Source organism: Pongo pygmaeus, chromosome 9, assembly GCF_028885625.2.
Source record: "Pongo pygmaeus isolate AG05252 chromosome 9, NHGRI_mPonPyg2-v2.0_pri, whole genome shotgun sequence".
NCBI classification, from domain to species: Eukaryota; Metazoa; Chordata; class Mammalia; order Primates; family Hominidae; genus Pongo; species Pongo pygmaeus.
The window spans coordinates 90437022-90452389 of NC_072382.2; the positions used below are offsets into that span (position 1 = coordinate 90437022).

Genomic DNA, 15368 nt, shown 5'->3' on the forward strand with positions numbered 1-15368 from the left:
AACATGGCAAAACCCTGACTCTACAAAAAACATAAAAATTAGCCAGGCATGGTGGTCTGAGCCTGTGGTCCCAGTTACTCAGGAGGCTGACATGTGAGGATCCATAGATCCTTCCATAGATCCTGGAAGGTCAAGGCTGCAGTGAGCCATGACCATATCACTGCACTCTAGCCTGGGAGACACAGCAAGACCTGTATCCAAAAACTGAAAAGAAAAAAAAAAAAAAAAAAAAAAAAGGAACATTGTGAAAATTGGATAGAAAACAAAAATTTGGTATTTACTCCTATGTTTGGGTTTGTAAAATGGCTGGAATAAATAAAACTTAATGACTGGTGAATTCTTCATTTACTAAGCAATTTTTATATATCTGTAGTATTTTAAGTGAGATGTCACCTACTAAAAAACATGACAGTATATATTTAATGTTCATAAAATGAGAAACCAAGGGAAAAACAATTTATCCTCTTTCCTGAGAACGGATGGACACTTAAATTGTAGTACACATATAATGTGCCTCTCATTTTCCTGATAAAAAATTTCCTTGATTTCTGAGGCTGTAGAATTTATGCCCAGTTCACATTCATTGAATGATTTATTATATTGTGATAGTAAACAAGCCATGTTAAGTTTCATCATTATCCTAAATGATTTCCACATAGATTCACATGAGGCTAGAACTACAGGGTTTCATTATACAAAGCATATATACTTTAAGATAGAATAGGTTAATTCACATCCTGACACAGATCCATCTAGATATACACACAGGTAGTTGGATCTGTATTTGCCATTCATCTTCTGCGGCTAATCACAAGCCAGATCAGTATAAAATCAATCATTCTCATAGTTCGGGGGAAATGTAGAAACAGGAAGAATTTAGAAATAGGCCCATTTGCTCTGTGCCTCTTTTTGTACACTAACTCTCTCCACTTACTGGTCTCCAATGCACTCAGTAATTCACAGCAATATGTACCATCGCCAGACCTTTCCTTTGCATCTTCCTAATGACATGATTTTTATGAGGCTAACTGATATTGCTCAGTCCTATTTATTTATTTATTTATTGGCTTTTTGCAGCAACCATAGATCACTCCTTTCTCAAAACTCAAAAGATTAAGTCTTCCATTTGCTTGACACTAAAAAATCTTTAATGTGATGTATTTGCCTCCAGCCTAGTCTTCTTCCTATTTGATATAACACTGGCAGGGTGACCCATATAAAGGGCAAATTTGATTTCAGTTCCTGTTTAAAACTCCTCAATATTTCACCAGCATCTTTTGGGAAAAGACCAAATTTCATAGCAAGATCTACAAGCTCTTCCTTGGCCCGATATTTGGATGCCACCCCAGCCAGGCCTCCCAATAGCATGACATTTTCCTGACATTCCAAGCTAGTTCACCCTTCTGAGCCATTCAAGCTATTTTTTCTCCCTGGAATAATCCCCCACTCTAGGCAAGTTCTATATATCTCTAACACTCAGTTTGACCCAGAAAGCCTCCCAAGTTTTCTTCCCAGAAACTTGTACATCTTCCATTTGCTCCTGGAACTATATCCTAAATCTCTCCAGCAATATAAAACTTCCTCTCTCCACCTCATTCTCATCATTCAAATAAGTGTATAAATATATTATAACATAATTAGTATATTCTTATAATTATTAAAAAATAATCATATATCTTTAACTTATATCTTCCTTGTCCTTATTTCCTCCTTTCAGCTGCTGACTAATTTCTTTATTTCACTTTACATACAAACTTCTTAGAATTTGTCCAGTGGTATTCTGGCAAATGTTTAATAGCCAGGTCTAACGATAGATAAATACATAAGACCTACTTTATGGTTGTCTTTGTTAGAGAGCTGCTATAACAAAATACCACAAATTAGTTAATTTATAAACAACCAAAATTTATTTATCACAGTTCTAAAGGCTGGGAAGTACAAGATCAAGGCACCAGCAGCTTTGATGCCTGGTAGAGTCTGCTCTCTGCTTCTAAGATGGTGCGTTACTGCTGTGTCCTTACATAACAGAAGAGCAAAAGAGCAAAGGGGGAGGAACACACATGGTAGAAGAGCAGAAGAGAGTGAAACAACTCCCTCAAGCCCTTTCATAAGGCACTAATCTAATCCATGAGGGCTTTATTCTCATGATTTAATCATCTCCTAAAAGTCCCACCTCTTAATATTATCATATTGGTGATAAAATTTCAACATATGAATTATAGGGGACACATTCACACCATGGGAATGATGTTGGTCAATTTCTGTGGAATAACTACTATCACTGTGAGTGATGGGAAGCTATCAGACATGACTTCACTGACTATGGAGGTGGGAAGAGAAGCACATTCTCTCAAGCCCTAGGAGCTAACCCAAGCATACTGCCAGACTGGTCTATACTTACCAGCTCCACATCCTCTCTTACTTTTATTGTCTCTTAAACTTTTTAAAGATATATTTTTATAGATATAAAATACGCTCTTACTTTTATTATCTCTTAAACTTTTTTAAGATATATATTTTTAAAATATCTCATTTATGGAGCTATTTTAAACCTGTTCTTTAGTCCCTGTATGCTGCAAATGCAGTTCCCCTATATATTTCTCCTCTTTATTCGGGGCTCTGTTCAGAGAGCTTTTCTAACTTTGTGTAACAGTGCAGATCCAGGGAGAAACACGACTGCATAAGTTAAGTGGAAGAAGTTCATTAGAGGGAACTAATGACTCATGTGAGGGAAGAAGTGAGAAGCCAAATAGACGGTGGTGAAAAAATACAGAGTGGAAGAAAATTACTACCATCCATAGGGGCTGGTAGGACATAGGGTATAGGTGAGGCTACTACAATCTATAAACCATGGCTACATGGCAGGAGACAGAGTCACACCAAAACATCTCCAAAAAAATAATAAACTCCCCATGGACCAAAACACAATCTCTATAAGAGCGGAGACTTTGTCACTTTTGTTCAATGCTGTGAATCTCCAGTGACTAATAAACAGTCTGGAACATAGTAGCTGTTTAACATACATTTGATTATTAGCCAAAGTTAATAGTTTAAATATTATCTTCCACAAATGACTGATCATTGTAATTCACTAGTAATGGCAACAGTAACAACAAAAAGAGTACTTCCAGGCTCTCCTTTGGGTATACAGCAGTTGATAATGAATATTTATTATAAGCTTAAAGTTGACATTGTATGAACATGAATTATGTAAAATCTGTGAGATTCCATATATCCAAATATGATTTATTTATTTGTTTATTTATTTATTTATTGGCTTCCTGCAGCAACCAAAAGCCATTCACAGTGATATCTAGTGTAAGGTGGTTGATGTAATTGGCCTAAAATATGTCGTCATAATAAAGTAATAACATTAATATAATTTAGTGTGGTTATAATCTGACTTACAAGGAGTTTCCAAAAATGAAAAAAAATACTTTAAACATGTAACACATGTTCTGTTTTAATCTTTTCATGAAAAATCTGAATAAAGCCTCTAACACAACTGGCTCCTACAGTGATATAGAAACAAATAAGAGAGTTATCAACTCTTTTGTGGCCCAGTCCTTAACTAAATCTATATTTAAGATTACTTGCACTGTGAGAAGTCAATATATTATGTGACTGAGGCAAATCCACAATAATATATGGCCCTATCTTCTCACTTTTACTCCTAAAAGATAAACATATCTTCTCACTATAGAAAGCTTTTCCAGTAGACAACATGTGAATTTATACCCAAGATTCATAGAAACATCATGTGATACATGCTACAAGTCCTTTATTGAAAATTTACTCACAATTATTGCTAATTCATTAACTGCTGAAGGGATCAATGGCAGAAAGTTTACATTAATTACATGTGGATGTTATGTATTTAATTCTGTTGTAGCACAACACAAACACCTGTGGAATAAGTGGCTATTTAGACCACCAAAATAGGCAAGGGTATGGCATTATCTCAGACATTAATCAATACTAATCATATGTAATGAAGAAATTAATAAAACATTTTTGTACACTTAAAATGATAATCAAGTCAATAATCTCTGACCATATGTTTGAAACTGGAAAGAATGGCTGCTTCTAAAAGAGCAATAAGGTATTCATTCAATTAAAAGAGAAATCTACTTGGGTAATCCACTGTATCTACTGTACTACCATCATTTCAAGAAAAAACACTGAATGATTTCTAAAATGTTTTAAGGGTCTTCTAAACTTTAACAGGTCTTCCACGTATTTAGGAGATGTAATTAGAGGTCTGGCAAAAATGAAAATCTAGACAACAAATATGAGACTTGGTGCTTCTTTGTCTTGTGCTGCATAGCTGCTTCCCTTGCTCCTCCAGCACTCTATAGCTAGGTATAGTTGATTAGTCTTGGAGAGATCATTTATGGCTATTTTAAACCTGCTCTTTAGTCCCTGTATGCTGCCAATGCAGAACATATTTCAGCAAATAAAAAGTCATATTAAATATCTCTAAGTCAGTTTTAAAAAAAATAAACCTTTGATATTCAACCTCTTAGATATCTCTTTGGTATTTCCTATACCTACTGCTCTTAATACCGAGTTTTAATCAATTCTTTTAGAATAAAAACCAATGATTCTTGATTTCGAAGGTAATGCTCCTACTTTTCCTTCAATAGTTGTAATCTCGTTGTAAGGCAGCTAAATCTCTTTGAACTGAAGTGTCAGATAATGACATTAGGTGTTCTCTGCATGACTGCTTATATTTTTTTCCAAGTCAACAAATATTTCAAGTCAACAACAAAGAAGGTCTATTAATTGAAAACCATCTGACTGGAACTGAACTCTGAATAGAATGATCTTATTTCTCTCAGTGGCATAGTACATTAAAAAGGGAGAATAAAATTAACACTATTAAGTGTTCCTAATAGAGATGATTAAAATAGTAAGACATCATTTATTTTAATGAGCTACTGGTAATAGAAAATAACTTTGTGAAAAAACTCAGTAACAATAGCTAATAATAAACCATCAGCATCAGGAGTTTCTGCTTAATCTTATGAATTAAATTTTGTTTTCATTGTATGTTTTCTTTCAGATATAGAATTCTATCAATTTACCATTCATGACTGAATTTAATTCCTACTATATTGGGAGTCTCACCAGAAAAGAACTTTCCTTATTCTTTATTTCCAAAACAGTAGAAAAAAAAACACTGTGATAATATCAACCTATATTGGGCATATTGTGATTATTCATATGTTCATACTCCGCCAGTGTATATCTATCAGAGGACGACCATGATCTCTTTTCAATGCTACCATCTGAAAATTATCCATGTAAGCCTGGTTTTTCGTGACTCTGAATGAGTTATTACTGTTCATAGATCTTTTTAATTCACTTAGATGTTTGCCCATTAAATCCTATGTTGCAGATTTCCTTCCTTTTTTTTAAGTCTCCAATTCAAAGCTGGCTACCCTTTCTAAAGACATTACATTTTATACATACCACTATTATTTTTTTAACTATATGAAATAACCTCCTTATATAAACTATTGTTTCTCCTCATTTCAAAACACATCTTTCTTATTATCTAACATCTTATCGTTCCCTGGTTTTTACAGAAATTAGGTTCTTCCTTCTAATGCTACCTTCTTAACTTGTGTTCACAAATCCATTACTTCCAATTTCCATCCCCACCCCTCCACTGCCTCCTTCCCCTCTGCCTTTTAAGTACCTTCAAGTCTTCCCTTCATTTTAATCTGTCCAACTAGCAACTTAATTAATACATTTTCATCATAGTGCTTCAAATGCTTCAAAAATTCCCTGAAGTCCCTTGGTTACTCTAATATTTTGCTGAGGCATTCATAATTGTCACCAAGCTGGCCCTAAATGGCTTTTCTATACTACTACCCAGAACAAAATCTTTGCTTTTGTTTGATTGACTTTGTCTTTGTTTCATTTTGTCTGATTGACTTTGCTTTTGTTTAATTGATTAAAGACTGATTGGATTCATCCTTTCCAAAGAGAGTTAATAATTGCCTTGAATTCATCCTTTCCAAAGAGAGTTAATCATTGCCTTTCCTGATTTTTGACAACACTGTGACTTTCACTCAAATTACCTACATCTTTCTTCATTTGCCTGACTTCTAAGCTTCAGTTTAAATTCTATCTTTTCTGTGAAGCTTCTCTTACAGCCCTAGACCACATTTAATCTACATTTTTCTGGTTCCCTACAGATTTTACTTACCAACTCCTTGTTTAGCACCTAAGTATAAGAATATTTAAATTTACTTTCGCATTCATGTTTATATCTGCATTCTTTCCTGCAACAACAACATAACCAACCAACTAACAAGCCAACATTTACTGAGTACTCACTTGTCAGTTATTCTGGTGGGTCAAGGAAATATTAATATAAGAGTGAATAATGTTTCTTTTATTTACTCAAAGCTCTTACTACAATGCATCTCTCAGGTAATAAAAAGTATTTACTGAAGACAAGTAAAGTATCACCAACAGGCCTGCTGTTAAAAGTATCTATTCCAAAGATACTATGAAGTTGCTATATATACTGGAACACCACAAAAAACGTCATGAAAGAACTGGAAGATTTGTGTAATCTCAATATCAGGTGTTGATTATTTTGACTCATGTTTTCTAAGAAACACATTTCAGCATTGCCACTATTGCCAGCATACCTGACAAGTAGGTAGAAACCTATGATTTGCAAGCACACTGAACAATATATTATTAATAATTACTGATATCAAAGGTATTCTGATTGCAAAAATGCATCTTAAAAGGGAAAACATAGATGTCAAAACTGTACAAGCAAAAAAAAAAAAAAAAACAGAACAGCTTGAAACACATACACATCTCTATACATGTTGGTAGTTCTATTAAAACAACATTCAAATTATTACATTCCACTATTTTCAAAGAATGTATCTTAAAACTGTATGTTCTACATACCTGTCCAGTCTCCTACTATTTTAAGATGAACCCCAAATGTTGCTTTGGTTTCAGTTGGACACTAAAAAAAAAATACTAGAATCAATTGTGATCAATAATTACATAATATGAAACTATAATTCAATTACAAATTTTATCCTGATAGCAAGTCCCCCAAATCAATAGATAACAGGAAGGAACAGACTAAAATCTATATAGATCCTTACTAGTGGAAGAAAAAAAAAACAATGTCAACAGGTCAATAAGACAATCTACATTTCTCTAAAACCCAAAAATACGTATATAAAACAATAAATTACACACGTTAAAATTGCTAGTGTATTTCATTTAACTACAAATCTTGCTAAAACATCTTCTAAGTTAAAATATATATAAGAAAAGCCAGTTTTTAATCACAAAGGAAGAAACAAAAACTAATGCTTTTTTGTGTCATTTTCTCCCTAGATATTATATACTTACCCTAACAAATTCCAGGGAGAAAAAAATTCTTAATGTGACATTAATTTTCCATGCCCAACAATTATGCTCCTACAGAAATAACTCTATTTAATTCCCTCCCTTGATTCTCAGAAGAAATCTGGAGTGGTGAGGGTACCTGGGGAAAGGGATGAGTTGTGGAAGTGTAGGTAAAAAAAGTGCTTATGGTCCCATATTTAGGAAACCTAGAAAACATCCAGGTAGTCAAAATGAAAGAATAAAATTTAGTTTACAATAAGAAAAATGAAAAATTTTTTCTTGTTTTCTGGATTCCTACTCACTTATCCTCAATTCCAAAATTTGAATAATGGTTTTTTCGTAACTCATTTGGTAACAATACCTGACTTAAATTAATGGGAGGCTAATATTTCTGTGTAAAAATTCACACATAAGCATTGTCCTACAGCATTATCAACTTGTTTGAGATGCTGACTAACATCCTGTTGGATATATTAAGTATGATATGAAATATGCATACCTTTTAAAGTCCATAAATTCTGAATTCTAAAAATGCATCTAAACTAAGGGCTATGGGTAAGGGACCATCTGCCTGTGACTACCCAGCTTTTATTAAGTACCATGTGTCACGGGAAGTGTTAAGTGATTTATTTTCAAAATCTATAATAACTTTACAGAGTTGTCTTTTATAGATAAGAAAATTGAGTAATTATGTCTTAAAATATTGACTTGCCCAATAAAAAGACAAGACAAAATTTGGATCCAGGTCTCTTAATTCTTAATTATTGCAGGTCACTGTCTCTATTAAAGCAAAGATACATAAAATGGGTGAGAATTGCATAAGAAATCAAATGAAATAGGAGGAAAAAAGGCATGTGTTGATCATTAGTAGAATTGGTATGCCACAATATGAATTAAAAGGAAATAGGGGCTGAAGTTATGGCACAGGTGAAAGAAAACAACAGTGGAAGGGCCCTGTGATTAGCGATTGGGTTACATAAAGCAAGTCCAAGACTTCAGAGCTCACTGTGTTGACTAGTCAATGTAGGTCTTGTAGGGATGCTATAAGGAGAGAAATAAATGAAGATAAAGGTACTATATCTCATGTTAACAACTCATTAGGCAAAAAGGAAAAATCAGTGAAAACACTAAGTATAAAGGCAGGTATTTGTCATTGATTCATGATAAATTATGAACAAACTAAAAGCACATAATCTATGTCCAAGGTTTGGAATTAATGTACCATGGAATGTCCAAGCTACTACTTTACAATCAGTGTTTCTTATAGGATTATTACTGCTAACAGTAGTATAAAATATTAAAATTGAAATATTTTTAAATAACATTGTTTAAACATTTGTATTATTAAAATTATTTCATTTATAAATGTGATTCTGTACTTGTTTTATTTACATTGTAACTTTTGTTGTTGTTGTTGTTTTTGTTGTTGAGAGTTGAGTCTCACTCTGTCACCCATGCTGGAGTGCAGTAGCGCAATCTTGGCTCACTGAAACCTCTGCCTCCCGGGTTCAAGCGATTCTCCTGCTTCAGCTTCCCAAGCAGCTGGGATTACAGGCGTGTGCCACCATGCCCAGCTATTTTTCTTGTGTTTTTAGTAGAGTTTGGGTTTCACACTGTAGCCCAGGCTGGTCTCAAACTCTTGGCCTCATAGGATCCATCCACCTCACCCTCCCAAACTGCTGAGATTACAGGCATGAGCTACCACACCCAGCCCACACTGTGATTTTTAATAACTCTGAAAGCAAACAGTTTTGTCATCAGTAAATCTCCAAATAAAATATTACCTGCAAAAACCACCCACGATTTAACTATACACTACTGAAGGCTGACCAGAGTCTCTCTATAGTAAGAGTTATAGCTCTCAGAACGCAAGATACTCAACAGAGATCTGAGCTACCAATCTGATTGTCCACCTGTCACTGGATGTCTTTCACTGTGAACCAGATCTCAGGTTATGAAAAGATGACCTATAGCCAAGAAGATATCAGAATGGAAGGCAAAGAATGTTTGTCCTTGTGTTCCTGAGGGTACATGTGGCTTGAGTTAATCTCATAATGCATTCTAAAATAAAATACATATTTTGCCAAATATTCATATCTCTATTCAATTATTTCAAAGCAGATACTGTAAAAGGTAATTACACACAATGTTTAATATCTCATTGGGTCTCATAGGAGACTGTAAACTTCTCTCTTCTAAGTACCAGTCCAAGGTATCAATATATCTTCGAATGCTAGTCTGGTTTTGAATGGATAAAACAAAATATTGTTTCTCTCAGCCTCTTGGAAATGAGGTATTTATAAGTCACTGATACCTCTCCAAACTCAGACAGACTTTAACAGTCTTTAAGCATGTAACCTCATATTTGCAAGGAGGCTTCACAGAATAACATAAAGAATGAATTCAGTATATGTGGTTTGAAAACGTGAATGAAGATCTTAGAATCAATCACATTTTAGTATCTTTGCATAAAAAATATCCAGATTCACTAATATTGTCTAGATCACATTGTGGTGATTCATTGTTTTCTCATTGTCTTTTTGTTTTAGAAAACATCTCAAAGGGAAGAAATAATACCAATATTGATATCTATAGCTCTATCGTTCCTCCTAAAACATGAATAAAAAGATATGCTTATGGCAATTTTTCAGTTAAACAAGTTACGGTATAATATGTGTAGTTAAGCACATATTAATATTAAAATAAAAACATGGCTGGGCACCATGGCTCACGTCTGTAATCCCAGCACTTTGGAAGGCTGGGGCAGGTAGATCACAATGTCACGAGTTCAAGACCAGCCTGACCAAGATGGTGAAACCCTGTCTCTACCAAAAATACAAAAAATTAGCCAGGTGTGGTGGCAGGCGCCTGTGGTCCCAGATACTCGGGAGGCTGAGGCAGGAGAATGGTGTGAACTCAGGAGGTGGTGGTCGCAGTGAGCTGAGATCACGCCACGGCACTCCAGCCTGGGTGACAGAGTGAGACTCCATCTCAAAAAAAAAAAAAAAAATACAAAAATTAGCTGCGTATGGTGGCAGGTGCCTGTAATCCCAGCTACTTGGGAGGCTGAGGCAGGAGAATCACTTGAACTCAGGCGGCAGAGGTTGCAGTGAGCTGAGATCACACCACTGCAGTCCAGCCTGGGCGACAGAGTGAGATTCTGTCTCAAAATAAATAAATAAATACACACATAAAAAATAGAAAGACAGATATTTGTGCTTTTTTTCTCATTGAAGAGATTATATAATAAAATTTTAGGAATACTAACTTGGGAAGTATAATTGAAGACAGAGAAAACAAGAACTCTTATAATCATTTCGTATACATCTATGCTTTAAAATTTATCACAAGCCTTTGCTATGATAATCATTTTAAGTATTTTGAAATTTTAATTTAACTGTAAACATTAAAATGTTGCTGAATCTATCTAGTTTCTTTGACATAAAAATAAAGTTTCGATCATGTCGACCTTAATATAAATTCTAGAATACACATTCACCTAAGTCTAAGGATAAGAAAAATAAAAAGTGACAATTTGACTGTAACAACAGATCTGGAGAAATATGTATTTTAATATCCTGGAGAAAATATAACCTTTACCTTCCAATTATTTCTTCAATATGGCATTGGGTTTTTAATGTGCACAAATGACTAATAATTTTATAACAGTCCCACAAAATATAAAAAGATATCTGTAACTTGTCACATGTTTGGGAATTAAATGTAAAAATGATGTAACTGCACATTATTTTTGAATAAATATGAATTTATTCAATATAAAAAATTACAAGCTGCATTTTTTGTTTGTAAAGAAGCACCTTTTAATAAAAATTAAAAATGATTCCAAAATAGCAACTTTTCAATAACTAAATATGCTAAACCTGAGAAAGTGATCACATATGATGTTCTTTAATCATTTTTGTTAAGTCTTTATTTTAACCCTTTCTTCCCAAGTTCTTAGTTTCATATTTTCTACTGCCTGTTAGACATTTATACCTGAAATTCACTCTAAATTTATGATCTATTACTATTATCCTATTAATACTTCCAAAACTATCTTCTCCTTCTAATTCCCATATATCTGGAAATAGAACCTACATCCTTCTCAGAGACTCAAATCTCTCTGAAACCACTTATTTCTCTTGCCAGCATTCAATCACCTTTCATTTCTTTCCGACAGGCTTCCCAAAGAAAATGTCTGATCACAGCAATCTCCGATTGATTAACCTTTTGTGTCCCCCTGTGGAAAAACACCCATATTCTTTCTGTCCTATTGCCTATGGCCAAGCACATCTGTTTCAAATTCTTTCTGGCTTTATATTCCATGTTTCTCCTTTTTTTACTCTAATCGAGCTAAACGAATACTTACCAACTAATACATTTTCTCGTCCCTTCATCTTCACACATACTAGCCTACTCATTTAGAGTGACTTCTTTTCCATTTCTTAGGTTGAATGCCAGTAACTGTTCAAGGTTTATCTTAAAGCCATCATTTCATAAAGATATCCTGATATTTCCTGCCAAGAAAATTCTCACTCCCCTGAACTCTTAAATTATTAGTATGACTCTTATGCTCCTTATTACAGTCTAGCTCTTTATTTTTACATGATTTTTCTGTATTAATAAAATGAAATGTCTTGAGATCAAGAACTATTTCTAAATCATTATATATTCCACAGCACCTTACACATAGAGGGTATCAGTTGAATAAATATTATAATATCAATTGAATAGTAAATATTGGAAGAAAAATATAGGAGAAATAACCTGAGAATGAATAAAAACGTCAAAGGTGGGCAGTTCTTCGAGAATTTATTTATTCACTCAAGAAATATTTATTTAGTGTCCAAAATACTCCAGAGACTATTATGCTAGGAGCTCATGCAATTTCACAACTGAAGATTGTTCTAAATGTCTGAGAGGAGATAACGCAGAGCACCGTATCTTCCACAATTAATGCAACATCATGACAGTAAACATTTTGACAAATTAAAACTTTAATGCTTTTGCATTTATATGAAAGAAAAAAGTGTTTAATTGTATATTTGAATGAAAAATATATTCAATATTAAAAAGAAAGAATCTGGAAGAATATGCAAGTGAAATTTTTATTAACTTGGATTGAACGTGTGCATTTATCTCAGGTCCCTTAGGCAAACAGAATACTAAAATAATGACTTAGAGATATAAAAATAGATGCCACAATGGCAAAAATAACATGGGGAGTGATAAGAACAATAAAGAGATGTCAACACATTTTTGAAAAGTGACAAGTGGATGAGGTAGCCGTTTAGGAACTGACCAAACAAAACATATGAAGCCAAAGTCTCACTGCCTTCAAACAGAGATTACCTTGAGAAGTAAGCCCATCTTTTGATCACAACACTGGAAAAACCCAGGTCTCAGTGTAATAGGAGGAAGTTAGAGTTGGGGCTCATCATTAAAAAAAAAAAAATCTGTTTGTGTCTGTATATGGGGTAATTTTATCCCCAGATTCACTTTGCTCTGATCGCCAGCCATGTAACTGCTACTCCACAAACCCAAAGACAAGGAGAGGTGAAACACAAAGGCTCTATGTACAGAAATAACTGGTCGTGGAAGGCAGGGCTGAGATGCCAGTCATTTGTTCAATAAATATTTAATGAAAGCACTCTAAGTGTCATCTCAAAATAACACCTCCTAAGTGGAGTTGCACAAATTTCCATCAGAACCTCCTCTCCAACCCCAACCTTCCCTATCTCAGTTAATGAAATTCCAGTTGCTCGGACCAAAAACTCTGGAGTCAGCCTTGACTTCACTTCCTTTCACATTACATATACAATCCATGGAATACATTTTGTTAACTCTAACTTTAAAATATATTCAGAATATGACCACTTCTCACCACTTCCACTATCACCACCCTGGTCAAAATCATCATCATACCTCGACTGGATGACTGCAACAGCTCCTAACTGGACCCCCTGTTTCTGCACTTGCTTCCCCTCATCTACTCTTAACACAGCAGCCAGAGTGATCCTGTTGAAAAGTAAGCCATATCATGTCATTTCTCCATTCACACTCTCCCACAACTCCTTTATCAAAGTAAAAGCCAAAAGCCTAAATGTTCTGGATATATGAGCCTGAATTACAGAGTTAAAATCTGGGCTAGGAATATAAACTTGGGACATGAAGCATATGGATACATCAATAAGATGAGACAGACTACCATAGAAATGTGTACAGCTAGAGAGGAAGAGCGGTTGAAGAAATGAACATTGGTATGTTGTAATACTTAGAGCTTGTGGGGATGATAAGGAACAACAAAAATAGACTGAGTAAAAATAGCCAGAAAATGTGGAGAAAAACAGATAAGTGGAAAAAAGTGTTTCAGTAAAGTGAATGACCAGCTGTATTAAGAGCTGCTTATTGGTCAAACCCACTGAAGAGTGAGAACTGAACAATAACATGGTCACTGCTGAACCTGGAAATTTTTAGTGGTGTGCTGTGGGCAAAAGATGGTTGATTTAAGAGAATGAGAGGAAAGGAACTGGATTGCTGAGAGAGGGAGCAGTAGCTAGAAGGGATGTGAGTCAGGAAACAAACTTTTATTGATCATTTCCTTTTGGTACTTAGGTAAAAAGAGGCACCCCAAAATAAGGATTGAATAAATTAAGCTCAATATTCAATAGATTTACTCTAAATACACTAACCTTCTAAAGTTCATACTTATCATGCAGACTCTCATTAGACACTAAGGGAATATTTTTATTTCCCTTGGAAAAAAGCCAAACTAGAGCAGTTAGGTGATGTTTACATCTCAAGAAACTCAGATGTCCTATTAATTTTTCATGAACATTAATCATCTTCTCAGGAAATTTTCGCCACTTTGCTTCATCTAAGGTTAAGATATATTGTCACCATGCTAACCAATCATGTATCCCAGCTGATTTTTGACAAACAATAAAATTATGAAAACATAGAGCAAAACAATTTTTAAGATTTAAATAGTTGAGAGCAAGACCAGAGATCAAAACTGCTGCAGACATCCTGGTTTCATTTAAACCCACTAAATTAAATAAACAATAGCAATAAAATGTTGCCAGTCTTTGTGAGATCCATAGCCATTCTTGCCTGGTTTTCACTGAAAACTGGAAAAACTATTCCTGGAAAAACTCTTCCCATAGTGACTGGTTAAAAGATTAAAAACACAAAGTAGAAAAATGATGGCTAGTGCAGGCATGCTATGTAAAAGTACAGACAATAACAAACAGCTAGACATGCCTCTGACTCACGGAAAAATATGTGAAATCAGGTTATTCAAGCTTAAAAACAATGAATCACACAACTTAGAATACAGATGTCAGGAAAGCATGTTTGTGTCAGGCCTCTGAGCCCAAGCCTGCACGTTAATGTCAGGCCTCTGAGCCCAAGCTTGCACGTATACATCCAGATGGCCTGAAGTAACTGAAGAGTCACAAAAGAAGAGAAAATGGCCGGTTCCTGCCTTTGATGACATTACCTTGTGAAATTCCTTCTCCTGGCTCAAAAGCTCCCCTACTGAGCACCTTGTGTCCCCCATCCCTGCCTGCCAGAGAACAACCCCCTTTGACTGTAATTTTCCATTACCTACCCAAATCCTATAAAATGGACCCAAACCTATCTCCCTTCCTTGACTCTCTTTTCAGACTCAGCCTGTCTGCACCCAGGTGATTAAAAAGCTTTATTGCTTGGCTTACGCAAAGCCTGTTTGGTGGTCTCTTCACACAGACGTGAGTGAAATTTGGTGCTGTGAGTCGGATCGGGGTACCTCCCTTGGGAGATCAATTCCCTATCCTCCTGCTCTTTGCTCCATGAGAAAGATCCACCTACAACCTCTGGTCCTCAGACCAACCAGCCCAAGGAACATCTCACCAATTTTAAACAGGGTAAGCAGGCTCTTTTTACTCTTCTCCAGCCTCTCTTACTATCCCTCAACCTCTTTCTCCTTT

General features: G+C 34.9%; 1 protein-coding gene across 9 annotated transcripts in view; it reads right to left on the bottom strand.

Annotated features, from left to right (window-relative positions):
* Window positions 1–15368, bottom strand: part of NOX4 (NADPH oxidase 4) — a 168500-nt gene that overhangs the window by 37257 nt on the left and 115875 nt on the right. For all 9 annotated transcript variants that reach the window (XM_063671315.1, XM_054439383.2, XM_054439384.2 and 6 more), the window contains one exon: window positions 6943–7003. In XM_063671315.1, coding sequence (XP_063527385.1) covers window positions 6943–7003 — 61 coding nt within the window. The remainder of the gene's footprint in view (window positions 1–6942; window positions 7004–15368) is intronic.